General features: G+C 41.7%; 1 protein-coding gene across 1 annotated transcript in view; it reads left to right on the forward strand.

Annotated features, from left to right (window-relative positions):
- Positions 1 to 7,690, forward strand: part of adgrg2a (adhesion G protein-coupled receptor G2a) — a 37,674-nt gene extending 29,984 nt beyond the window's left edge. Inside the window, exons 22-35 of the mRNA XM_085419139.1 lie at positions 25 to 122; positions 217 to 344; positions 449 to 605; positions 736 to 888; positions 1,036 to 1,158; positions 1,292 to 1,337; positions 1,423 to 1,526; positions 1,650 to 1,774; positions 1,861 to 2,129; positions 2,238 to 2,337; positions 3,970 to 4,256; positions 4,401 to 4,502; positions 5,275 to 5,394; positions 5,481 to 7,690. Of these exons, the coding sequence (XP_085275265.1) occupies positions 25 to 122; positions 217 to 344; positions 449 to 605; positions 736 to 888; positions 1,036 to 1,158; positions 1,292 to 1,337; positions 1,423 to 1,526; positions 1,650 to 1,774; positions 1,861 to 2,129; positions 2,238 to 2,337; positions 3,970 to 4,256; positions 4,401 to 4,502; positions 5,275 to 5,394; positions 5,481 to 5,584 (1,916 nt within the window). The 3' untranslated portion in view covers positions 5,585 to 7,690. The remainder of the gene's footprint in view (positions 1 to 24; positions 123 to 216; positions 345 to 448; positions 606 to 735; positions 889 to 1,035; positions 1,159 to 1,291; positions 1,338 to 1,422; positions 1,527 to 1,649; positions 1,775 to 1,860; positions 2,130 to 2,237; positions 2,338 to 3,969; positions 4,257 to 4,400; positions 4,503 to 5,274; positions 5,395 to 5,480) is intronic.
- The last annotated feature ends 19,368 nt before the right edge of the window (positions 7,691 to 27,058 follow it).

The raw sequence follows: 27,058 nt of genomic DNA on the forward strand, positions 1-27,058 counted from the left end.
TGATTTGATGATTTGTTCCTGTAGAGAACACAGGAACTTCCACAACTGATGTACAAACAACTGATGAAGCAGTCTACCTGTTGAATCAAACACAGGCTATATCTCTGCTCAACGCCTCTCAAGTAAATGTCACTCTGCTGCTCTGTTGTGCAACTAACATTTAAATGGATAACGACTGTGTTTGTTTATTTTAATGTCTCATTTGGGAATTTTAAGGTGTCAGTGTTGGTTGAGACGCTGGAGAAGCATCTGGACAGTCCCTCTGTTTCACCATCAGTGGTAATCAAAGTTGTCAGTAACTTGATGGACAGTAACCCTGAGGCACTCTCTAAATCTGCAAACAGGTTCAACACACACGTCTGTCTTAAAACAAACAAAGAAAATAACATATACACATGCAAATGTGATTTTTTCCCCCTGATGTTTGTGTTGTATTTCTTGGCGACAGGCTGATTCACTTGGTGGATGATCTGGGTGTTAAACTGGCTGTCACTGGTGGCGATGGAATTCTGTCAACCAGTTCCTTAGTTGTTGCTGTGAAAACAGTGAATGGGAGCAACTTCACAACAATCCTTTTTGATGTTTTTAACACTGATCATGTCCAGGTAGTCATCTGCTCATCAAGAGACATTGGTCCTCACATGAGAGCCTTTTTTTAAATAAACATATTTAAGGGCTCAACCACACCTAAACCCAAACCTACCACTTAATTATTTATTTATTGCGTGTTTTCAGTTCAGTGGCCCAAAAAGGACCATGAAAAGCTCAGAGCCTGCTTTGGCGTCTGTATACTTGCCTGCCTCCCTCACATCTGGTATCAGCCCTGAAGAGCAGAAGCAGGCCAACAGCGTCCAGTTTACTTTCTATGCAAAAAATTCATTCTTTAAGGTGCTTTCTCACTGTCATATCAGAATGTATTTATTTATTTTCTGTTTTGATTTATCTAATTGATTATGACCTATATGAAAGGGGTTAAATTTAAAGCGAATCTCATTCTCCTGTAACTGACCTCTGTATATTTCTTCATTTTTGCAGGATGCATCATTAGATAACAAAACTCTTGTCAGCGCAGTTCTAGGCTCAAGTGTGGCTAATCTGTCAATTAGCAACCTGAGTGAAAACATTAAGTTCACCATCCGAAACAGAAACCCGGTTCATGTGAGTGTCATGTGCAGCACGTTAGTAGTTTTGTATTGTTCACTTATGATCATAACATTATATCACTGCAATTATAAACAATATAGGCTCACAAAAAGATAAACTGTAATAACAAATTGTTTTTGGTTTGTAGGAAAACTACACAGCCAAATGTGCATTTTGGGATTTCACGCTGAATAGTGAGTTTGCACATTTCAAACAGTGTCTGTGAAGAGCCAGAAAGCCCCAGGTGTAAATATTCCTGCCCTTGATGTTATTTTTCAGGTGGTGGAGGAGGCTGGAGCTCTGTTGGCTGCTTTGTGGTCAACAGCACCCCTGAATATACAATCTGCAGCTGCAGCCATCTTACATCCTTTGCAGTACTACTGGTTAGTGTGAATTTGTGCACCTGTTTCTGTTTCATGTATAATTTATAACAACCAGCAACGGAAACAAATTGCCTCAGTTTGTGTTCACTGTCTGTTTGTTGTGTATGCCACTTCTCCATGCAGGATTTGTCCAGACAGGAACTTCCTGACCAGAAGAACACACAAATTCTTACTTTCATCACCTACATTGGCTGTGGAATCTCTGCTATTTTTCTTGCTATCACATTGCTGACGTATCTTTCTTTTCCGTAAGGATCTATTTTGGTGCACATCAATCATTACTGTTTAGTCTTATAAATTTCTTAACGTTCTTTATTAAACTCTGTCTTTGTAGAAAATTGCTAAGGGATATACCAGCCAAGATCTTGGTCCAACTCTGTTTATCTCTGCTCTTCCTGAACTTGGTGTTCCTGCTGGACAGCTGGCTAGCGAGCCACAACAATACAGGCCTCTGTATTTGTACTGCCTTCTTCCTGCACTACTTCCTGCTGACATCATTTACATGGGCGGGGCTTGAGGCCCTGCATATGTATCTCAGCATTGTGCGAGTTTTTACACCCTACCTGAGCCAGTACATGCTGAAGTTCACTTTGATGGGTTGGGGTAGGAATCTTCAAACTTTTACTAGATGATCAATTATTAATTTTTCATTATATCAATATTTTAAATATGTTCATAAATTTCCTTTGATTAACCTTGGGTTTTTTGCAGGTATTCCTCTTGTCATTGTAATTATTGTGATATCCGTGGACAAAAACAACTATGGTTTGATTAATTATGGAAAACACACAAATGACACTTCAGATAACTTGTGAGTTATTTTTTAATATTTTGTTTTGTATGTCAAAGCTTTAGATCCATTTTCTTGATTAAACTCACCAAGAAGCTATGGCTAAGTACTGTAGATAGAACACTTACTTGGGCAAGATACTGAATTCTGATCGTGTATGTGAATAGTAAATGAGATGAATAAGGCTTGTAGTGTAAAATATTTTGAATGGTTAATAACATTTTGGAAAGTGCAGTCTGTGCTTTTCCTAAACGGCATTTGAGAGTACGCAGCATTCCCATAATGTTGGTTAAACATATTTCTTGAAAAAATATAATAAAGGTTATCTATTTAAATACCACACGATTTTACACAGTGGCATTATTTAACCAGAAATAAGCCAAAATGTACAAGCACCATGTGAAAAACTAAGTATACCATTACTGCTTCCATTAGAATTAAGAGGGTAAACAGCAGCCTGGTTCTCTTAATAAAATACACTGAATTAACTAATCATCAGCAAGTGTTGGCAGTTTGCTGCTCTGGAGCATTCAGGTGTGTGTTAACACAATGCCAAGCAGAAAAGACATCAGCAGCAATCATAGAGAAGTCAGCGGTAACATATTAAATGTTTAGGTTCATTAAAGTACAATTAGAAAAAGACAGAGAAAATATAGCTTATTTGGAAGGGCTGCCAGGAGAAAACCTGTTCTCTTCAAAGGGACATGGCAGCATGGCTTATATTTGCAAAATTACAACTGAAAAAACACAATAATTTTAGAACAATTCCCTTTGGATAGAGGAGACCAAGGCAGAGATCTTTGGACAAAATGCACAGCTCTATTTTTGGCAAAAAACAGTTTATCAGCATAAACACTGCATACAAACTGTCAAGCACAATGATTAAAGGCTGATGATTTAGGCTTGTTTTTAAACCATAGGACCTATACATACTAGTATTCTAAAGGCAAATATGTGTCCATCAGTCCCACAGCTAAACCTTGATGAAAATCCCAAAGATCCCAAAAACAGTAGCAAAGGAAAGAATTAAGGTGCTGAACTGGCCCAGTGAAAGTCCAGTCCTCATCCCCACTGAGATGCTCTGGTGGGACCGTAAGAGTGTAGTGCAATGTCAGGAAATCAGCCATTTCCATTTTTCAGCTCCTGAGTATGAAACTGTGCAATAACCAGTTGAACTAATGTCACCATTCCTAAACCAAAATATTTCCCAGGAGTGGCAACTGTGGAAAAATGTCCTAACTTGATTCTCCCAACACTGATCAGAGATGATGATTTAAAAACACTATGCAACTGCCAGGATTCTCACATTCCATGAGGCTGCTTTATGGCATGGATTATTGATTCTGATGCACATATTGAAACAGAGCCATTATGAATTTTAGAGTGATTTTTCCAAGTGAGGAGTCAAAATATCCCTGTGGGAAAGGTCTGTTCAAGTACTGTAAATGGATTTTGCCATACACATCAACAAATTAGACGGTCCAGCCACCTTAGCAAAGAACTTAACCTTTGATTAATCACACTGCTTTAGTTGTGTCGCCACAGCATCTAATAATTTTGAAGCAACCTAAGTGAAGAGAAAGAAAACAAGTTATCACTGTTTTGAAGCTAAAATGTTCCCTTGGTCATTTCTCCTTTGTTTTCTTTCTGTAGCTGCTGGCTGAGTAATAACATAGCCTTCTATGTGGGTGTGGTGGCCTATTTCCTCCTGATCTTTATCCTGTGCCTGCTGGCGTTCATCGTTGTTATGGGACAGCTTTCACGTATCAAGAAGCAGAACCCCCACAACCAGTCTCCCAAAAGAAGTGTTATGACTGATCTGCGCAGTGTCACCGGCCTCGTCATCATCCTCGGCCTTACCTGGGGGTTTGCTCTGTTTGCATGGGGACCCCTCTACTTACCCTTTGTTTACCTTTTTTCTATATTCAACTCTCTGCAAGGTGACATATGTATAAACACCTTGAATTTCTAAATAGGATTGATTATTTTTTATCATAATAACACAAATATATAATAACACAATAATAACACTATAAAATGCATGGATGTATACTATAAGCTACTTCCTTACTGTTCCTGTGTAGGTTTCTTTGTCTTTGTTTTCCACTGCGCCATAAAAGAGAATGTCCGCAGGCAGTGGAGAACTTACCTTTGCTGTGGAAAACTGCGACTGGCTGAGAACTCAGGTGAAATTACTAAATGTTCCCAAAGATTTCTTTAGAAGCACTTTATAGTAGTTCAGTTGGTTACAACAGAGTAAACAGTGGTTGCTTTAGAACCTTTGTCTTCAAATTTTGTTCTTAATTTCCACCAAAATAAGAACTCATTTAAATAAAAACTTAAAGTAATCTAAATAAAGATATGATATATGGATGTAGTATGTCATTCACATCCATGTGTGAGGAGAGCTCAGGTTTAAATCCAAAGCTAAACTTGTTAAATCCACATAGTTTACTGCTTATCATAAACCAGCTAATTACAGTTGAATTCTCTATCTTTCTGAAACTAATGCCCCGACTAATGGGTTGAACTTGCCTCTCACCAACTGCTGAACTCTAGAATTGACATAAAACTAGTAGACCACTCCTACAGTACTTCGCAGTACTTGGTTTGTTTTCTTGTTTTCTGGGAAGGCTTTCAGATTTTTTGAGGATTGACTGCTTTAAAGCCAAAAAACATTTGTTAAATATTAGCTACATACCTGATAGATAACTGCTAATTAGTGCTAATGTTCTAGATTTAAGCCTTTAGATAAGCATAAATATGAATGGCTTAAAAGTGTTGCTGGGTTGCTTTGACCTAACAAGAGATTTGGCAGAGATTTTAAAGAATGTGACAGGAAAATCAAAGTGAAATCTTGTCGTATTACCCTGCCTTTTAAAAAAGCAGATAGTTTGAAAGCAAACAAACGTGTCAATTTTCAGCCTATTTTTGGTTAAACAGTCATGTATTCTACAGATTGGAGTCGAACATTCACACAAAACAAGAAGAATATCTCTCGCTCCAGTGCAATCACCTTGGATCCAAAGTTCACTTCTCGAAGCTCCTCTGTTGTCAGTTATGGCACCAATAGCAGTGGTATGTGATGCGGTGGCAGATAGTCCTTTTCAAACATCGCATATTTGAATATATTCTTCATAACACATTGTTCTCATTGCCTGCAGGCTCTGTGTTCGCGGACAGCGGGATATCTGACAGCTCCAACAATGATGTCGTCCTCAACGAGATTCACAGAGGAAATCTGAAACAAGGCAAAACTACCAAATGACTCTACCTGAGCTTTCTTTGGTGATTACAGCCAATTCCAAGAAATGATCTCTGGGAGTTTACAAGATGCAAATTGGAGGAGTAGTTTTCCTTAAGAAAGCCTTAATGTTCCAAAAAAAATGAAGGTTCGATGAAGGACTAAAGAGGATCAGGGACAAAGGAAACCTTTGTCTAAATACCTTTAGAGAAGAAGAAATCAAAAAGTGGAGAATGTTTTCAATTCTACACTAATAGTATAGATAATGAAAGAGTCTTGTTAGCAGAGATAAGGTGTACTACTGAAACTGAAACATTATATTGAACTGCATTTACTTGGTAGCCGAGAACAGATGCTGTCAGTATTGTATAGATTATTATCTGGCTATTTCTTTGAGGCTATATTCATTTCTTGAACAGACAAATGACGGAATTTCCAGTCTCAACTCTACATTTCAGTGCCTTTGCCAAATTCTAAGTTTATTCTGGCAGTGTCAAATGGCACTTTGGATGTATTTAGCTACCTACAGAGACAAGGTTGATTGATGCAAAATGTGCACATGCCAAACTCAACTGCTTGATCATATCAGATAAAAGTTGATATCTGCAAGATTATCTAAGGGTGCAGTTCTGTGTTAAATATTGTATTATTCACTACATTATAGAGGGTTTTTTTTTAATTTGGTTCAGACATGCTTTTTATGAAAAAGAAAAAAGATTTGAAATATTTTAATGTGGCGAACTGAAGCACAATCAAAATATGGGATTTATGTCCTGTCCTTTTTAACAAGGACACATTTTGCTAAATGTCCTTGGAAGGCCATTTGCATGCCATGAAAGATGAAATAAAAAAGAAAAAATTAACTTCAACTTGTCACCTGCCCAGCTGCTCTCTCTCTTTTTGCATCAGACTTTCACATCTACTCCACATCTTTACATCTTTAATCAAACCCTTTCAACAGGAGGGGGAAAAAAACTACAATTATGATCCCAGCAGACAACCCTCTCATCACCGTGTTGAGTAACCTTCAGCAGAGCATCTCACGCCCACCCAGCGCCAGTTCAATTGCAGCCTGTCAAGGTTAGCCTCAGAGGTCGGCACCAGTTAGCTATTAAAAGTTTTACATGATTTCCAACCTCAGAACAGGGCGACCTCTAATGTTAAGCCCATGAGTGAGAGATGCTGGGAGAAAAATGAAGAGCTGGAGGCACAGATGTTACACTGATGAGCATGAATACCATAAATTAAATTTAATCCTGAATGCCCAATGCCAATCAATCCTAATTCTGCTTGAAATCATAATCACTGTTTTTTTGTAAACCAAATGTTTTGTTTACCAGCTTCTTCAAAATGCCTTCTAGTTAGAGTCATTTTAAGTTCACTCAAAATTTTAAGGGCATATACTGATGCAGTTTAAACAGTCTTTATTTGTGGTACTGACAGTCATGTTATGCAATGCCATTATACCTTATCACCTTTGTTTTACCTTTTTATGTTTTCATTTTTGACTTTGTGACTCCACTGCGGTCTTAAAGATCCTTGATGTCATGTCTTTTGTCTCTGTTCAACCCTCACATGCAGAAAACTCCAAATTGGAGCTCAGGAGTTAATGCTTTCCGGTTCACATGGAATGAAGCTAAAAAGGCTGTCACGCCAGGTGCCATACTTTATTGCCAAACAAAATGTGTATGAATTTGTGCACATATAAATCATTAAATAAATAAAAACGTTTATATTTATATATTTTCTGTATTAATGGCATTTGTAATTGCTAATGGTAATGTAGTCATGGTACCATTTGGGTACTTGGTAAGATTTGTCTTATGGTACAAAGCTATCTTAGTATCGTAGTTTCAATAATTATTCGCATATTGTGGTGTAAAGCACTTTTATTAAGGCTTATGAACCCTGGCTATAATGAATAAAAGTCAAAACTAATAGGGTGTGTGTTCTCACAATGTTCTACAGAGAATAAAGTTTTTATTTTAAAGCACTTCTATAGATGGGCAAATTTCAGCTTCAGTACATTTCATTAAATCATATCTGTTTATGTATCGTTTTCTATACACCCACTTGTGCTCTTCAGCCTCAGGCAGAAGAGTTTGCATTGACAGTATTAAATGTAAATAAAGACAAATCAAAATCAGTTGGTGTTAAGAGTCATTCAAGTATCTTCTGGGAGCTTGTTTTCCATAAAAACTCTTCAAGTGCCACCATCTTCCACCAGATGTCAGTATAATCCCATCACTTTGCACTACCTTTAACTCTGATATGATGATGGCCTGTTGGCAAGTGTGCAGTTTTATTACAGCTATTTGGCAGGTTATTATTACCGAGGCAAATCTTAATTATAGCTTCTAAGTGAAATAAAAATCCCCCAGCTTTAACCAGGATAATATTACAGTTATAATCCTGTTACAACCACTATAAAACAATACAATTTCTGAATGACAAAAATTCAGCAAGGACTTCCAAGAACCTTAAATTCTCATTTCCCATCATATAATTCATACATGCATGAGAATCCTTTCTGTCTGGCTGATGTCATTCTGTCAGATTCTATATTCCACTTTGCTAAAAAAAAAAAAAAATCTGCCATGGATGCAAAATAAACGTGACAGGTTCACTCGGCTAATTTGTTTGCAGATTTAACAAACTAATCACACATCAGCCAAGGGGGCCGTTTTTTTCTCCTCATCTGAAGTTTTAATTAGATTTGAAGGTTAATTTTTACTGCTGCTGTGCAAGTGTGGCCTACGTGCTTTCACAAACAGACTAACAGTAGCAATGTGGGAAAAGGTAAAGGGAGAAATGAAACCACTGAAACTGATAAAACATTTCATTTCTAATTGGATGTTTTATTGTTAATTTCAGGGAAAATATAAACAAACACTATTAATTTACAAAGGCCATCCATATTTCCCCCAGCTGAAGAAAGGCCCATGCCTCTCTTAGGGTTGCAGCTTAACACTTTAATAGCATTTTCATTCATTCCATACCCGCAGTGCTTTATTTGCAGGTATAAAATCCTACAAGGATGTGAAAAATCTTTTTTTTTTTTACACAGGTCTCTCTGTGTATTTTTTCAAATTATTTTTATGTATTTTAAAGTGTAAGAACTGAGACAGCCTGCTTGTGTTTAATAGTGAATAGTTAATCTTTTTGCAGTTAAGGAGATGTAATTCACTCTGATTTTTGGGCTAATGTGAGGGTTTACTCCTTACAAAACTGTACTCTATGCAGCAACTTTCCTTCCCGTCTTTTGCTGTGGTCTTTTGCCCTCAGTGAACAGGTGTAAATGGAGCTAAACCTGTTTATGATGCTTGTCAGCAAATAACTAAACATTAGCAACAGCGTTAACAGGAGGGCAAACTTGCATAAAAGAAGCAGCTCATGAGCCCAAAATCGAATTCACTCATGGTACTCGGACATCCTCGTTACTAGCAGAAAGGTATGTTACTACGATATAAACCTGCAAAAACAAAACCACTCATAGTTCACCATAATTCACAGGTTATTGCTGTAAAATGACAGATTTTGCCTTGAGCACAGTTTGGGTGAAGCCCTATTAGGTGATCACTGTTTGCAAGTTTCACTAAAGCAGAGGAGTGATTCCAGTGAATTGTGGATGGATGGATGGAAGATGGATGGCTCACCATGGCATGAGCTTATCGGCCCTTTGGCAGAAAGAACTACAAATGAAACTGTATGTATTATTTCTGTTCTCTTAAGCCCTCTATCCCTTTCTTTAATTGTACTTTTAAACATGGGAGAGGTGTGCATTACTTTTCAAATTTGTAGCTTTTAACTTGACTAACATTGGTAAATCTGAGATGTTGCAGCTTGCGGACTTTAGATTGCAATATCTCAACTTGCATCACACTTTTTACCTCATACATTGAGATATACCGTGAGATACCCTGAGTTAAGTATTGATTAACTTAGCTGCAAATGTCATAGGGTATATCAATTTTTCCAACTTTGTACCAAATTCAGGTATCCTTGAACCTCAAGTCCTGTATCTGTAAGGCAGTGGGTATTTGGGATGACTGGAAGAAGGCGGATCAAAGTGAAAACCTGGCTGTACCAAAATGGCTGTATTCAACCATTCCTATAATCTGAAAGTGCTCCTAATGTTCAATGATAGGATAATTTTCTTCGGGATTTTCAGAAAGTAGTAAAGAGTAATACATTTTTTAAGTACTAAAGAACATACCTATTACGGTATGAACTTAAGTTTTCGTAAAATGTAAACATACTGCAACTGACTTGACTTATATAATTTTTTTTCCAATGATGGCTTGAGCAAATAAATATAACTATTAAATGTTTTCTGTAGGTGTTGTGAAGATGCAGTTTAAGATAAGAAAACATTCCTCCACAAGCCTCAGAATTTATTTTTTTTTTCATTTAGCGCACAGTTACAGCTTTGAACCTATAGCCAAACTGAACAAGCCATTGATATTATCAACCTGCATGACTTGTTATACAACTAAAAGTCTTTCTCATAACAAATGTGCTATTTAAAAAACACTCTCAGATATTTATGAAAATTTGAAGAGCTTTAAAGAACCCTATTAATATAACTCTCAGACATGGTGGTGGAGGGTTGATTTGTTTTGCGGTCACAGGACGTAGGCAACTTGCTGTCACCGATTTGAACATGAACTCTTCTGTATATCACTCCGCTGTATATTCTAGAGCAGAGGTGGGGAACTCCAGGCCTCAAGGGCCGGTGTCCTGCAGGTTTTAGATATCACTGTGGGTCAACACACCTGAATCAAATGAGTAGTTCATTACCAGGCCTTTGCAAAACTTCAAGACATGTTGAGTAGGTAATTTAGCCATCTAAATTAGCTGTGTTGGATCAAGGACACATCTAAAACCTGCAGGACACCGGCCCTTGAGGCCTGGAGTTCCGCACCCCTGTTCTACAGTCAAATGTGAGGCCATCTGTCTGACAGCTAAAGCTTGGCTGAAACTGGGGCATCCAGCAGGACAATGATCCCAAACAGCAAATTTACATCAGAATGGGTAAAAAAAAGAAAGGAATCAAGGTCTTGCAATGGATCAGTCAAAGCCTATACTCAGACCTAATTAAAATGCTTTAGTTCATTTTACCACTCTCCTATTAATACAATGAGTTGAGGTTTGTATAACGACACACTTCAATGAAATGAAGCAACATTGTAAAGAAGAGTGGGCCAAAATTCCTCCACAAGGACATTGGAGACTGATAAAGTCAAACAGAAAATGAATTCTTCAAAATATTGCTGCTAGAGGCAGTTCTACAAGCTACTGAATCATGGAAGGCACTTAAGGATTGCATAGAGTCCTGTGAATATTGAATTAAAAGGTCAACAGTGCAAAGCAACTGCACTAATAGTTTTATTTTTTTTTTGTGAAATAAATGGTGGCTGCAGGAAGCAACATATTTAGTGAACTTTTCCAATTTCTTTTAGTACACTTAGATATAGTAAGAAGTTTTAAAAGGATTTTTAGAACAAAAAACATCAAAATGTTAGAAGCAGTTTTACAAACAGAACCAACATGCTGCAGATACTACAGAATCAGCAGCATTCTGACTCTGATACTGATTTAAAAAAAACAAAGAAACCAACGAAAACATTTCTTATTGTGATTTAAGTGGTAGGGTTCCTCGTCTCCCTCCCTCCTCTTTCTTGGGTTTCTGCTGCCTGATAACACAAGATGGCGCGGCCATGTCCAGACGCCTTCCTGACCGCTCCGCTCCGACTATCCACTTTTCTTGTTTTTTACCTATTTTTTGCTCTGGTTTACATCCCAAAATCCTCTAGTCTTATAGTATACGACAGCGGATCACTTGTAAACATCGGTGCCAAGGTTGCACATCTAATCTTGGACACTTTTAAACCTGACCCTTCCTGGCCGCCAGAGATTCTACGCGGCGCGGAGAACAACAAAGGACGGGCCGCTCATCCGAGGCACAGAACAAAGAAGCGCCGGGGAAAACGCGCTGGTATTAGGAACAGACTGAGACAGCAGGCGCATCGCGCACCACTGCCCAGTATCCTACTGGCCAATGTACAATCCATGGAGAACAAGCTCGATGACCTAAGAGCAAGGGTCACCTTCCAACGTGACATGAGGGACTGCAACATTCTGTGCTTCACGGAGACATGGCTGACCCCCACCGTGCCGGACCAGGCCGTAACTCCGTCGGATTCATTCTTTGTGCTCCGCGCGGACAGAACGGCAGAGTCGAACAAAACCAAAGGTGGGGGAGTGTGTTTCATGATAAACAGAAAGTGGTGTGATGCCAGGAGCATTTCTACTCTCTCCAGCGGCTGCTCGCCACATCTGGAGTTCCTGAGCATTAAGTGCCGCCCTTTCTATCTGCCCCGTGAGTTCACCTCAGTCATCGCCACGGCGGTCTACATCCCACCCCAAGCGGACACAGGTATGGCTTTGTCCGAATTACATGATGTGCTGAGCTCGCTTCAAAACAAGGACCCGGGCGCAGCCCTCATTGTAGCAGGAGACTTTAACAAAGCGAACCTCAGACAAGTCATGCCAAACTTTTACCAGCATGTCTCGTGTCCAACGAGAGGGGATCGGATTTTGGATCACTGCTACACGCCATACAAGCAGGGCTACAAAGCTGTCTCACACCCGGCTTTTGGGAAGTCTGACCACAACGCCATCTTCCTCATTTCCCAGTATAAACAAAGCATACGGAGGGAAGACGTGACCAAGAGGGAGGTAAAACGGTGGACTGCCCAATCAGAAGCTACGCTACAGGACGCACTCAACGACGTAGACTGGGACATGTTCAGAGCATGCGCAGTCGACATCAACGAGTTTACGGAAGTAGCAGTATGCTTCGTCAATATGCTAGCGGAGGAGATTATCCCCACTGCGAGAGTCACCACATTCCCAAACCAGAAACCGTGGATGGACAGATCGATCCGCACTGCAGTAAACGCCAGGACCGCCTCCTACAACGCGGGTCTCGCCACTGGCGATATGAGCGCCTACAAAGCGGCCTCATACGGCGTGCGGCGCACGGTGAGAGATGCAAACGCCGGTACCGGGAACGTGTGGAGTCCCGCTTCCACGAGGGCGACACACGGAGTATGTGGCACGGACTACGCACCATTACGGACTACAAAGCCAGGGACACTGCGCCGATCAACGCCGACTCTGCATTCACCAACGAGCTGAATCGGTTCTACGCCCGTTTCGAGGTTAGCCAGGCGGCTAATGCTATCTACCGCCTGACTACCGAGGACAGTGACATCATCAGCGAGAGACCGGTGACCAGCATCGCGGAGCATGACGTCCGAGCGGCACTGAGGAGAGTGAACACAAGGAAAGCGGCGGGGCCAGACGGCATCACCGGCCGTCTGCTGCGCTGCTGTGCTGACCAGCTAGCAGGTGTGTTCACTTACATCTTCAACGAGTCCCTGGCGAAGTCTGTGGTCCCCACATGCTTCAAAAGATCCACCATCATCTCTGTGCCCAAGAACAGCAAACCCTCATCCCTGAACGATTACCGGCCAGTTGCACTGACCTCGGTAGTAATGAAGGTGTTTGAGAGGCTGCTGAAGAACATCATCTCCTCCTCCATCCCAGACACCACAGATCCGCTGCAGTTCGCCTACAGATCCAACAGATCCACAGAGGATGCCATCGCCCACGTCCTACACACCACTCTCAGCCACGTGGACAAGAAACAGGGTAACTATGTGCGAATGCTGTTTGTTGATTACAGTTCAGCGTTTAACACAATAGTGCCCTGCAGACTGTTCACAAAGCTGAGGGATCTGGGACTTAACAGCCGTCTGTGTGCATGGGTGTTGGACTTCCTCACTGGCAGAACTCAGGTGGTGAGGGTGGGCAGGTGCTTCTCCAACAGCATCACCATCAACACAGGAGCACCTCAGGGATGTGTCCTCTCGCCACTGCTCTACTCCCTCTACACTTCAGACTGTGTGGCCACCCACGGCTCCAACACCATTGTGAAGTTTGCTGACGACACAGTGGTGTTGGGTGCCATCTCCAACAACGATGAGGCGGCCTACATGGATGAAGTGAAGAATCTGGCATCGTGGTGCCAGGACAACCACCTCCAGCTGAACGTCAGCAAGACCAAGGAGCTGGTGGTGGACTTCAGAAGGGGTCAGCACAGAGACTACAAGCCCATCATGATCAATGGAGCTCCAGTGGAGAGGGTGCAGTCCTTCAAGTATCTTGGTGTCCACATCTCCTCAGACCTGACATGGGCTGCCCACATTCAGGTCCAGACCAAAAAGGCTAGGCAGCGCCTGTATCACCTACGACAACTGAGGAAGTTCAGGGTCTCTCCAAAGATCCTCAGGATTTTCTATACAGGCGCTGTAGAGAGCATCCTCACACAGAACATGACATCGTGGTTTGGGAACAGCTGTGTGAAGGACCAAAAAGCTCTCCAGAGAGTGATCCGTACAGCAGAACGCTGCTGCAGGATTGCTCTCCCCCCGCTTCAGGACACCTACACCAGGAGATGCCGGACTAGAGCAGCGCAGATACTGAAGGACCCGTCCCATCCAGGCAACAAACTGTTCCAACTTCTGCAATCTGGTAGAAGGTTCCGCATCTTCCGGGCAAGGACAGAGAGACTCAAGAGGAGCTTCTATCCCCAAGCCATCCGTGCCCTAAACACACACACCCGCCCGCTCACATCATCTATAATTGACTGAGACAGGACTCTCTTCCAGACACTCTAAACCAAGGCACAATGTACATTTCAATTCCTTTAACTTTAAATATGTTTATATTGTATATCCTGTAAAATAGTCAGATGTCTATTCATATTAATGTACAGAATTCACCTGCTTGCTGCTACTACTGCACATTCACCCAGTGTATATACTATATGTATGTATATTTATATATAATGTTCTTCCTCTACACCCCCCCCCCCCCCCCCCCCCCATTTTTGCACATGTCGAGGAGCGTGTCAGGCTACATTTCACTGTGTGTTATACTTGTATAACTATGCATGTGACAAATAAAGAACCTTGAACCTTGAACCTGAGGTATTCACTGAGCACTCGGTCAGTTGGGGCCATCCTCCCAATGTATTCTTGGATGTTTGTTGTCTCATCCTGGACTGTGGTGCTGACACTCATCAGTCCCCGGCCCCCTTCCTTCTGCTTAGCGTACAGCCTCAGGGTGCTGGACTTGGGGTGAAACCCTCCATGGATGGCAAGGAGCTTTCTTGTCTTGATGTCAGTGGCTTCTGTCTCCTCCTTTGGCCAGCCTATTACCCCAGCAAGGTACCTGATCACGGGCAGGGCGTACGTGTTGATAGCCCGGATCTTATTCTTACCGCTCAGCTGACTCCTCAGAACTTGCCTGACCGTCTGCAGGTACTTGGTGGTTGCAGCTTTCCTAGCGGCCTCTTCATGGTTCCCATTCACCTGCGGGATCCCCAGGTACTTGTAACTGTCCTCTATGTCTGCAATGTTGCCTTCTGGTAGTTTGATCCCCTCCGTTCTGACTACCTTCCCTCTCTTTGTTACCATCCGACTACACTTCTCCAGTCCGAACGACATTCCAATGTCATTGCTGTATATCCTGGTAGTGTGGATCAGTGAATCGATGTCTCGTTCACTCTTGGTATACAGCTTGATGTCATATATATATATATATATATATATATATATATATATATATATATATATATATATATATATATATATATATATATATATATATTAGGGGTGCAACGATACACAAAATTCACGGTTCGGTTCGATACTTTGGTGTCACGGTTCGATATTTTTTCGATACAAAAAAATGTTCATTCTTTTTTAATTTGTCATTTATTAAAATTATAAATAGATATTTTAACTCAAAAGTACAGTTTTTAAATTTAATGTTGTTGAAACAACAAAGTAATAAAAAAAATAAATCTATCTGATCGAGAAATCACTCATCTTTGGAAAAGAGCGTTTATTACAGAGAAATGGCTCTTTCCAAACTAAAAGCTATACTATACACTTCTTCTGGGGTATATTCTCAGCAGCATATTAAACATATCAGGTCCCCATGAGGAGAATCATGTGCTAACTGCTGTCTAAATGACTCGGGTAAAGTTTGTAGCATGCGTGCTTGTTGTTTTTGTCTGCTTCCACTTGTCTTTGCACTAGGATGATGTCGGAGTAAATGTGCAGTCATATTCCTTGTGTTCCCACTAGTGCTGTCAGCGTTAATCTGAAATGACGTTAACGCCACAAAACGGCAAATCTCCGTTAACGAGACCGCGGATCGCCCCGTGCGTGGGGCTGGACGGCGTCAACACGTTAAAGAGCAAACTGCGCTAACGCAGTAGTTCCCACCCATGTAATTGAGCATTGCTTGGCACATCCGACATACTGTTTTACTTTAGTCCATGACGCGCTTACCTTCAGGGTCATACGTCACATGAAGACCAAAATAGTTCCAAACGCCAAATCTGAATGAGGGTGGGGGAGGTTCAATTTGCCATGTTGCAACGAGCTTAGCTTCTGTCTTGCTAGCTTGCCCTGCGCTCAGTGGATCTGCACTTGACAGTGCAGCCTAGGTGGAGTAGTCAAATGCAGATCCACTGAGCGCTAAACACAGACAGCATCGTCAGAAGAAAAGTTGATAAAATAAATAAAAAATTTTGTATTGTTCGATACATATGCGTACCGAACCGAAAGCACAGTATCGAACGGTTCAATATCGATACGAGTATCATTGCACCCCTAATATATGTCACTGTTCTGGGTCATGTTGACCCAGCTTTCTGTTTTTCATGCTTTGGTGTTTTTCTAGATTATGATTTATGATTTGATTAATCAGTGATACTGTTTTGATTATGATTATTATTTAGTAGGCTTTGGTCAGTGTCAAGTCTGTCTCTCTCTGTCTAGTCCGTGTCTTAGTAAAGTGTGTTTTGTTTCCTGTTTTACTTTGAAGGTTCTTGTTCCTGTCTGATGTCAGTGTTCCGGCTTTGCTCTCCCTGTCTCGTTAGGTCTTATTTCTCCCAGCTGTGTTCCCCTTCTGTCTCTAATTCCTTGATGACTCCCTCAGTGTATTTAAGCCCAGTGTGTCTTTGTGTCAGTGTTGCGTCGTTAACGTCTGTTCACCCTCGCTTCCTCTGTGTGTTCCATTTGCCAGCCTGCCAACCTGTCTAGTTATTCTGTTCACCCAGTTTAGTTAGTGTTTTTCCTGTTCAGTTTCATACCTGCAATAAAGCTGTGTGCTTTGAGTTACTGCCACCTCCGTGAGTCCTACGTTTTGGGTCCTCTCTTTCTGCCTGCCTACACACAGACATGACAATGTATATACACATATATATGTATATGTATATATGTGTGTGTATGTATATATATATATATATATATATATATATATATATATTAGGGGTGCAACGATACACAAAATTCACGGTTCGGTTCGATACTTTGGTGTCACGGTTCGATATTTTTTCGATACAAAAAAAATGTTCATGCCTTTTTAATTTGTCATTTATTAAAATTATAAATATATATTTTAACTCAAAAGTACAGTTTTTAAATTTAACCCTAACCCTTGTGCGTGTTTTTTATTTTGACAGCGAATGCGCACCTGCGGACCACTTATGTGCAGCCCTGGTTATTTAGCTCGTCATATTGCAGCCACAGAAATTCTTTTGTCCATGAAACCATAAAGCTGCACTTTCTTTTTGCCTTATAGTCTCATTTGTCATAACTTCTCCGTTTTGTGGTAAGCTTTTCTTTGGCTGTCACTTCTTCACCCTGACCTGTCTTATTTGGCTCAGCAGAACTAAAATATATATCTGTCTGTGAAGGTTCTCAGTCATCCAGGTCATCGTAGTCAAATATAAATCCTGCTGCTTTTACACACGCACTCACATAAGCTCAGCGATTCTCTGCGCGATCAACCTCTCACATGTTTAAGCTTGCTGCGGGAGATTTCACTTGTCATGTTTGCATAGTAAGCTAACGATTAATAAGACGATGTCAGAGGAATTGGTGCGCAAATTATCATCACTCACAGATCAGTGCTGTCGCTCTCTATACACAGTTCGCACGATTGCAAAGTGAAAGCAAAAAAACAAGCGCAAATTCAAACGCGATTTCAATATGTCACATATTGACAGTGGCTCACCGATGCCAATGACATAATTACCCAGCTACATTTCTGAAAGAATGCAAAAGCATTGACATATATTTTTCCTTCCTACAATAGCCCGACGGGCAGGGAAGAGATAGATTTTGGTAGCCCGACTGAAAAAATCGCTAGCCCCAGGACGTCAGGCTAGCGATATTGCAAGCCCTGTATCTGATTGAGGAATCATGCATCTTTGGAAAAGAGAGTTTATTACAGAGAAATGTCTCTTTCCAAAATAAAAGCTATACTATCCGCTTCTTCTGGGCTATATTCTCAGCAGCATAAGGAGAATCATGTGCTAACAGCTGTCTAAATGACTCGGCTAAAGTTAGTAGCATGCTTGTTGTTTTTGTCTTTGCACTAGGATGATGTCGGCGTAAATGTGTAGTCATATTCGTTGTGTTCCCACTAGTGCTTTCAGGTTAATCTCGTTGAAATGACCTTAACACCACAACACGGCAAATCTCCGTTAACGAGCTACCGCCGATTGCCCCGTGCATGGGGCTAGACGGCCAAGACGTTAACGAGCTAACTGCGCTAACACACTAGTTCCCACCAATGTAATTGAGCATTGCATGGCACATCCAACATACTGTTTTACTTTAGTCCATGACTCGCTTACCTTCAGGGTCATACGTCACATGAAAACCAAAATAATTCCAAACGCCAGATCTGAATGAGGGTGGGGGAGGTGCCCTGCGCTCTTCCTTCTGACGATGCTGTCTGTGTTGAGCGCTCAGTGGATCTGCGCTCGACAGTGCAGCCTAGGCGGAGTAGTCAAACGCAGATTCACTGAGCGCTCAACACAGACAGCATCGTCAGAAGGAAAGTTGATAAAATAAATTACAAATGTTGTATTGTTCGATACATATGCGTACCGAACCGAAAGCACTGTATCGAACGGTTCAATATCGATACGAATATCGTTGCACCCCTAATATATATATATATACATATATATATACATATATATATATATATATGTATATATATATATATGTATATATATGTGTGTGTGTGTGTGTGTGTGTGTGTGTGTGTGTGTGTGTGTGTGTGTGTGTGTGTGTGTGTATATATATAAAACACCCAGCACGCCCCTGCGGGCGGTTTATCCTTCAAGCTCGGGTCCTCTACCAGAGGCCTGGGAGCTTGAGGGTCCTGCGCGGTATCTTAGCTGTTCCCAGGACTGCGCTCTTCTGGACAGAGATCTCCGATGTTATTCCCGGGATCTGCTGGAGCCACTCGCCTAGCTTGGGAGTCACCGCACCTAGTGCTCCGATTACCACGGGGACCACCGTTACCTTCACCCTCCACATCCTCTCGAGCTCTTCTCTGAGCCCTTGGTATTTCTCCAGCTTCTCGTGTTCCTTCTTCCTGATATTGCTGTCGTTCGGAACCGCTACATCGATCACTACGGCCGTCTTCTTCTGTTTATCTACCACCACTATGTCCGGTTGGTTAGCCACCACCATTTTGTCCGTCTGTATCTGGAAGTCCCACAGGATCTTAGCACGGTCATTCTCCACCACCCTGGGGGCATCTCCCATTTTGACCTCAGGACTTCCAGGTTATACTCGGCACAGATGTTCCTGTACACTATGCCGGCCACTTGGTTATGGCGTTCCATGTATGCCTTGCCTGCTAGCATCTTGCACCCTGCTGTTATGTGCTGGATTGTCTCTGGGGCATCTTTACACAGCCTGCACCTGGGGTCTTGCCTGGTGTGATAGACCCCAGCCTCTATGGATCTTGTGCTCAGAGCTTGTTCTTGTGCTGCCATGATTAGTGCCTCTGTGCTGTCTTTCAGTCCAGCTTTGTCCAGCCACTGGTAGGATTTCTGGATATCAGCCACCCCCTCTATCTGCCGGTAGTACATACCGTGAAGGGGCCTGTCCTTCCATGATGGTTCCTCATCTCCCTCCTCTTTCTTGGGTTTCTGCTGCCTGAGGTATTCACTGAGCACTCGGTCAGTTGGGGCCATCCTCCCAATGTATTCTTGGATGTTCGTTGTCTCATCCTGGACTGTGGTGCTGACACTCACCAGTCCCCGGCCCCCTTCCTTCCGCTTAGCGTACAGCCTCAGGGTGCTGGACTTGGGGTGAAACCCTCCATGCATGGCAAGGAGCTTTCTTGTCTTTATGTCAGTGGCTTCTATCTCCTCCTTTGGCCAGCCTATTACCCCAGCAGGGTACCTGATCACGGGCAGGGCGTACGTGTTGATGGCCCGGATCTTGTTCTTACCATTCAGCTGACTCCTCAGGACTTGCCTGACCCTCTGCAGGTACTTGGTGGTTGCAGCTTTTCTAGCAGCCTCTTCATTGTTCCCATTCGCCTGCGGGATCCCCAGGTACTTGTAACTGTCCTCTATGTCTGCAATGTTGCCTTCTGGTAGTTCAATCCCCTCAGTTCTGACTACCTTCCCTCTCTTTGTTACCATCCGACTACACTTCTCCAGTCCGAACGACATTCCAATGTCATTGCTGTATATCCTGGTAGTGTGGATCAGTGAATCGATGTCTCGTTCACTCTTGGCATACAGCTTGATGTCATCCATGTACAGGAGGTAGCTGACAACTGCTCCGTTCCGTAGTCGGTATCCGTAGCCAGTCTTGTTAATGATCTCACTGAGGGGGTTCAGGCCTATGCAGAACAGCAGTGGGGACAGAGCATCTCCTTGGTAGATCCCGCACTTGATGGTGACTTGTGCTATGGGCTTGGAGTTGGCCTCTAGTGTTGTGCGCCACATCCCCATTGAGTTCCTGATGAAGGCTCTTAGGGTCCCATTGATCTTGTACAATTCTAGGCATTCCAGTATCCAGCTGTGGGGCATTGAGTCATAGGCCTTCTTGTAATCAATCCAGGCAGTGCACAGGTTGGTCAGTCTGGTCTTGCAGTCTCGGCTGACTGTTCTGTCTACCAGTAGCTGGTGTTTTGCGCCTCTGGTATTCTTGCCAATTCCTTTCTGTGTCCCGCTCATGTATTGACCCATGTGCCTGTTCATCTTAGCCGATATGATGCCTGACAGGAGCTTCCATGTAGTACTGAGGCAGGTTATTGGTCGGTAGTTGGAGGGGACCGGTCCCTTCTTGGGGTCCTTGGGGATCAGGACCGTCCGACCTTCGGTTAGCCATTCTGGATGTCTCTCGTTAACTAGCAGCTGGTTCATTTGTGCTGCCAGACGCTCGTGGAGTGCAGTCAGCTTCTTTAGCCAGTAGGCGTGAACCATGTCGGGCCCTGGTGCTGTCCAACTCTTCATACTGGAGACCCTTTCTTGGATATCTGCCACTGTGATGGTTACTGGACCCTGTTCAGGGAGGTCGCTGTGGTCTGCCCTCAGATCCACTAGCCACTGAGCATTGCCGTTATGGGTTGCGTCCTTCTCCCATATGCTCTTCCAGTATTGCTTGGTCTCCAGCCTTGGTGGTGCTGTTCTCTTATTATTATTGTTTCCTTGCCACTGAGAGTACACCTTTGCTGGTTCTGTGGAGAACAGCTGGTTTATTCTCCTGCCTTCTATCTCTCTGGTGTACCTCCTCAAGCGGCTGGCCAAGGCTGTGAGTCTTTGCTTGGCAGTTTCCAAGGCCTCAGGTATGGACAGCTTGCTGTATTTCTTATGCACCTTCTTTGTCGCACCTTTCTGCAACTCCGTTAGTTGGCTAACCTCCCTCCGTGCTACTTTGATCTTGCCCTCTAGCCTCCTTCTCCATGGAGGGTACTGCCCCTTGTGGCTGTTCAACTTGTAGCCAAGCATCTCACTGATCACTGCTGCCGTATTGTAGATCAGCTTGTTAGTGTCGGTAATCGTGGTTGTAGGCATTGTCCGTAGTGCTGCATTAACATCATCTAGCAGACCTTCTGAGGGTACTTCACGTAATCTTGGTAACCGGCTGCGGGGGATCCAGGTTTCAAACTTGGCCATGATCCTATCTTTCAGGTCAGTTCCTCTCGCACTCAACGATCCTTCTCCTATCGCACTTGGGGCTATGTACCCAATCTCGGGTGGGGGTGATGGTATCTCCCCCCTGACCTGGCGTCCTGACTCCTTGCCGTAGCATTTGTGTTGTACCTCGTCAATCTCTAGCTGTGAGAGCAGTCCCTTCTTTCGAATGTTGGAACACTGAGCTACTAGTTGTTTCGCCGTCATTGTGGATGTTGGGTATCGAAGAATCCATAGGTCCATCATCCTATTCATGTAGCCCCTTCCGCCGGGGTTACTTGCATAGTAGCATTCCAACAACGCCCTGTTTTCGTCTCTTGCCCACCGATGCCTTCTTGTTCCAGTAGCCCACTTTTCGTCAGGGTGCCCTGGTTCCTCAACACCTGACGCGGACCTTGTTGATCCGGGCGACGTCCGAGCTAGCATGCCTTCATATTTATCTGCCTCGCTCATGTCTGCGGTATAAATGACTCGGGTAAAGTTTGTAGCATACATGCTTGTCGTTTTTGTCTGCTTCCACTTGTCTTTGCACTAGGATGATGTAAATGTGCAGTCATATTCGTTGTGATCCCACTAGTGCTTTCAGGTTAATATCGTTGAAATGACCTTAACGCCACAACACGGCAAATCTCTGTTAACGAGCTACCCCTGATCGCCCCGTGCATGGGGCTAGATGGCCAACACGTTAACGAGCTAACTGCGCTAACACACTAGTTCCCACCCATGTAATTAAGCATTGCGTGGCACATCCAACATACTGTTTTACTTTAGTCCATGATGCGCTTACCTTCAGGGTCATACGTCACATGAAAACCAAAATAATTCCAAACGCCAGATCTGAATGAGGGTGGGGAAGGTTCAATTTGCCATGTTGCAAGGAGAGCTTAACTTCTGTCTTGCTAGCTTGCCCTGCGCTCTTCCTTCTGATGATGCTGTCTGTGTTGAGCGCTCAGTGGATCTGCGCTCGACAGTGCAGCCTAGGTGGAGTAGTCAAACGCAGATTCACTGAGCGCTCAACACAGACAGCATTGTCAGAAGGAAAGTTGATAAAATAAATTATAAATTTTGTATTGTTCGATACATTTGCGTACCGAACCGAAAGCACTGTATCGAACGGTTCAATATCGATACGAGTATCGTTGCACCCCTAGTATATATGTGTATATATATATGTATATATATATATACATATATATATATATTTATATATACGTGTGTGTGAATGTGTATATATATGTGTATGTGTATATGTGTATGTGTATATATGTATGTGTATGTATATATATATATATATATATATATATATATATATATATATATATATATATGTATGTGTATGTATATATAGCTAAAGAGCACAGAGCCAGCCACAAACAAGCGGCATCAGTATTAGTGTGCTTCATAAAATGCACACTAATATTATAATTGGCACTGTTCCTCATTTGCGTGACGTAAATACAAAATAATGTGGTCTCTAAACCAGCTTTCATGAGCAGTATTGCTGTATTTGAAAGCAAATATCGCCAAAAGCACTCCCCTCAGCATCAGCACAATATAAAAGCCTCCTCAAGGAACCATCAGATCAATGAGGTAAAACTCTCAATGAAATGTTGATTGAGGGAGGTAGCTGAATCCGCAGGATTTTTTGCTATTTAGCAAATTGGTGAATTTCAGACTATGCTTATTGGCTTTATTGTCCTCCATTTATTAGAAAATAATTCATATTTTAATGTGTGGCAACATTTATTTGGTTTCATTTCCCTTGATGCAGCTTTCAGCGATGTGAAGTAGTTGTAGAGAGTACCAGTCAACTCATTCTTTATTATGAGTAACTGAGTACTGGGATAGCTGAATTCTCTTTTAACCTTTCTGGAAATTCACATCTAGGATGTTGAAAGAGCTACAAAGAAAGACACAGTAGAGTAAGAAAATATGGTTACACAATACATTATGACATAAGAGAAATGTTGCTTAGACCTCAGGGGAGGGTTGATTCAATACTTCTTTGTCTAGCTTATATTCAGCATAGGGGAAATGTTCGGTCATCACTACACGATTGATGGTTTGCGTCACTTTATTAAGTATGTATTGTTGTGACTTCATATGACCAGAGCAATAAGGATGGATCTGAGTAGTGTGTTTGCTGTATGTCTAGTAAAGGAAGGCTCAAAGAGACCATTATTCGAGTTGGAGGTTTATTTGGTGGTTATTAGCAAGATAAGTTATGTTACATTGGTTTCAAGCTGTCTTGTTAATCATGCATAATCCAGATTAAGCAAACAATTTCACATTTGCATATGAAAGGCTGAATCATATAAGCAGTGTAAAAAACATGGATATTTAGCCAGACATACAATCTGTTTAAAAAGTACCATTCCATTTCATGTCTTCAGGCAGGGAACTGGTATCAGCCCATTTCTAGTGACCTGCCAGTCAGCCTGTCATAGGTGAGATTACGAGTTGGTCCATTTCATGAATGAGCACCAAAGGTAAACAGTCGCGTGTACACTTGCGGCAATGCACTAACATGTCTTTTGCATGGAAGCTTATTTTATAATGATATACTGAAAGTGGACATTTTAAATAACCTTACAAAGGCAAAAAGGCTTAGAGCTCAGAGCCAGGCACAAGCAAGCAGCATCAGTAGGGGCCTCGGTATATGCAATGAAAAGATCAAAGCATGGGAAAATAATGAAGAGAAAAATATTGATATCCTATTTTGCATTGAATAAAAGTTGATATTTGTTTGCATATGCTTTCTGTTATAGTTCTTAAAAAGAAAACACAAGACAGAGTCAGCCAAGGAATTTACAAAATACCAAAATTTTCTGTAAGTTGCAAAAATTAGACCTAGATTCTTACAAATCTTGTAAAAAGACTAATTGATTTTTTAATATTTTTAATAGAGATATTTTACTACAGCATCTATTCGATAAATAGTTTCTTGGTTTTCTTTGCTGATGCCATGACTCATTGAGGAATTCCCACTTATTGACAATGCCAGATGCATCTTTCACTCAAAATGTTTGTAATATATTTTTCAAGTTCAAACATAAGGCTGCCAGACTCAACCTAAGCAGATGCCCACGATAATGCCATAAGTGAATACCTACTGCAAAACTTCTCATATAATTTTTTACCATTATTTCAGTCTCTCTGCATTCATATGACTTCCTCAGTTCTCATCCTATTATATTAGGAAATGTTGCCATAGCCTTCCTTTTTATAATCTTATTTGCTTCAGATATTTCATAAGAGGGAATTCTCTTTACAAGATTTTTTCCCCTCAGTGTAAATTAGTTTTGTCATGAATAAAGAAGCAATATTGGGCAATAAGCAAATACCACGTTTTTTGCATATGGCATTCTTCACATACCCCAAAACAACTTCAATTTCAGATTTAACATATTGTCTCTGTCTTGTCTCATAAATACAAATATAAACAAACATTGCACACATCTGAGTATCTCAAGGCCCCTTTGACCGCTGAACATTATCTCCATTTTCTCACTACTTCCTCATCCTGTCACCCTCAAGGCACCTGTGACAATAGGGTACCAGGGAGTCCTTTAGAATCAATCATCAGAATCAGAATCAGAATACTTTATTGATCCCTGGGGGAAATTATTTTTTTGTTACAGTGCTCCATTATAAACAAACATTAACAAGACAGACAATACGCTAACTAAGAATAGTACAATATATACATATACATAGGCCTTTCAGCATCATACCTCTGTTTTGCACTACTTCCATATGTGGTTGCATTCATATTAACACAAATGAACATTATACATTTTAGAGCTTTGCATGGACTGGCACAGTCTCCGATCTGCTACAGCCCTATGTCCCTAGCAGGTCCCTGACGTCATCTGATCAGGGCTTACTTGCTATGAAAGTAAGCCCTGATCAGAACTAAGGGTGATAGAGCTTTTGCCACTGTGGCCCCTAGGTTGTGGAATTCTCTCCCCCAAACCTTAAGAACTGTGGACTCAGTAGTTGTTTTTAAAAAAAAAACAGCTCAAAACTTACCTTTTTAAAACTGCTTTTGATTAATTTTTGCCTGCTTGTATTGTATTGTTGTATTGTTTGTATTGTCTGTTTTACCTTTTATTATTTGTTATCTTATGTGCAGTACTTTGTGACTCTCTCTAGAAAGGTGCTGTATAAATAAAATTTTATTTATTATTATTTATTTAGATTAAGTAATAGAGCTTGTTTCTCCACATTCTTTTGATAGCTTTAGTTAACGTTAGAATTTATAAACTACTTTTAAACACAGAAATGTACAATTAGTTAGTACTTTTAAGAAAAATGCTTCACTATTTTGTGAATTTTACTAATAGTAGTAGGGGAGATTCACTATTCCAGCATAACATGGTGTAATGGTACAAAATAATTATATTGGAGATGTTTTGACACTGAAAGTGTACAAATAGCTTTTCCTGTGAATCAGAGCTGAAGTATTCATACTGTTGAGCCACACTGCAAAATGATCTGTCTTCTGGTAATTTATGTTATAAATAGTTGTGTTTTTGTCTTTTCTACCAGCTGATAAGAGAGAGTCTGAGCTGCAGCGTTTGCATGTCTATGTTTTTTATATATATATATATATATATATATATATATATATATATATATATATATACACATACATACATACATACATACATACATACATACATACACACACACACACACACACACACACACATACTAGGGGTGCAACAATACTCGTATCGATATTGAACCGTTCGATACAGTGCTTTCGGTTCGGTACGCATGTGTATCGAACAATACAAAATTTATTTGATCAACTTTTCTTCTGACGATACTGTCTGTCTTGAGCGCTCAGTGGATCTGCACTCGACAGTGCAGCCTAGGCGGACTAGTCGAACGCAGATTCACTGAGCGCAGGGCAAGCTAGCAGACAGAAGTTAAGCTCTTGTTGCAACATGGCAAATTGAACCTCCCCCACCCTCATTCAGATCTGGCGTTTGGAACTATCTTGGTTTTCATGTGACGTATGACCCTGAAGGTAAGCGCGTCATGGACTAAAGTAAAACAGTATGTTGGATGTGCCACGCAATGCTCAATTACATTGGTGGGAACTACTGCGTCAGCGCAGTTAGCTCGTTAACGTGTTGACGCAGTCCAGCCCCACGCACGGGGCGATCCGCGGTAGCTCGTTAACGGAGATTTGCCGTGTTGTGTCGTTAACGTCATTTTAATGATATTAACGCTGACAGCACTAGTGGAAACACAAGGAATATGACTGCACATTTACTCCGACATCATCCTAGTGCAAAGACAAGTGGAAGCAGACAAAAACAACAAGCACGCATGCTACAAACTTTACCCGAGTCATTTAGACAGCAGTTAGCACATGATTCTCC

This window comes from Rhamphochromis longiceps, linkage group LG9 (assembly GCF_057381845.1).
Source record: "Rhamphochromis longiceps isolate RC_006_pf linkage group LG9, R_longiceps_female_GT1.1, whole genome shotgun sequence".
NCBI lineage: Eukaryota > Metazoa > Chordata > Actinopteri > Cichliformes > Cichlidae > Rhamphochromis > Rhamphochromis longiceps.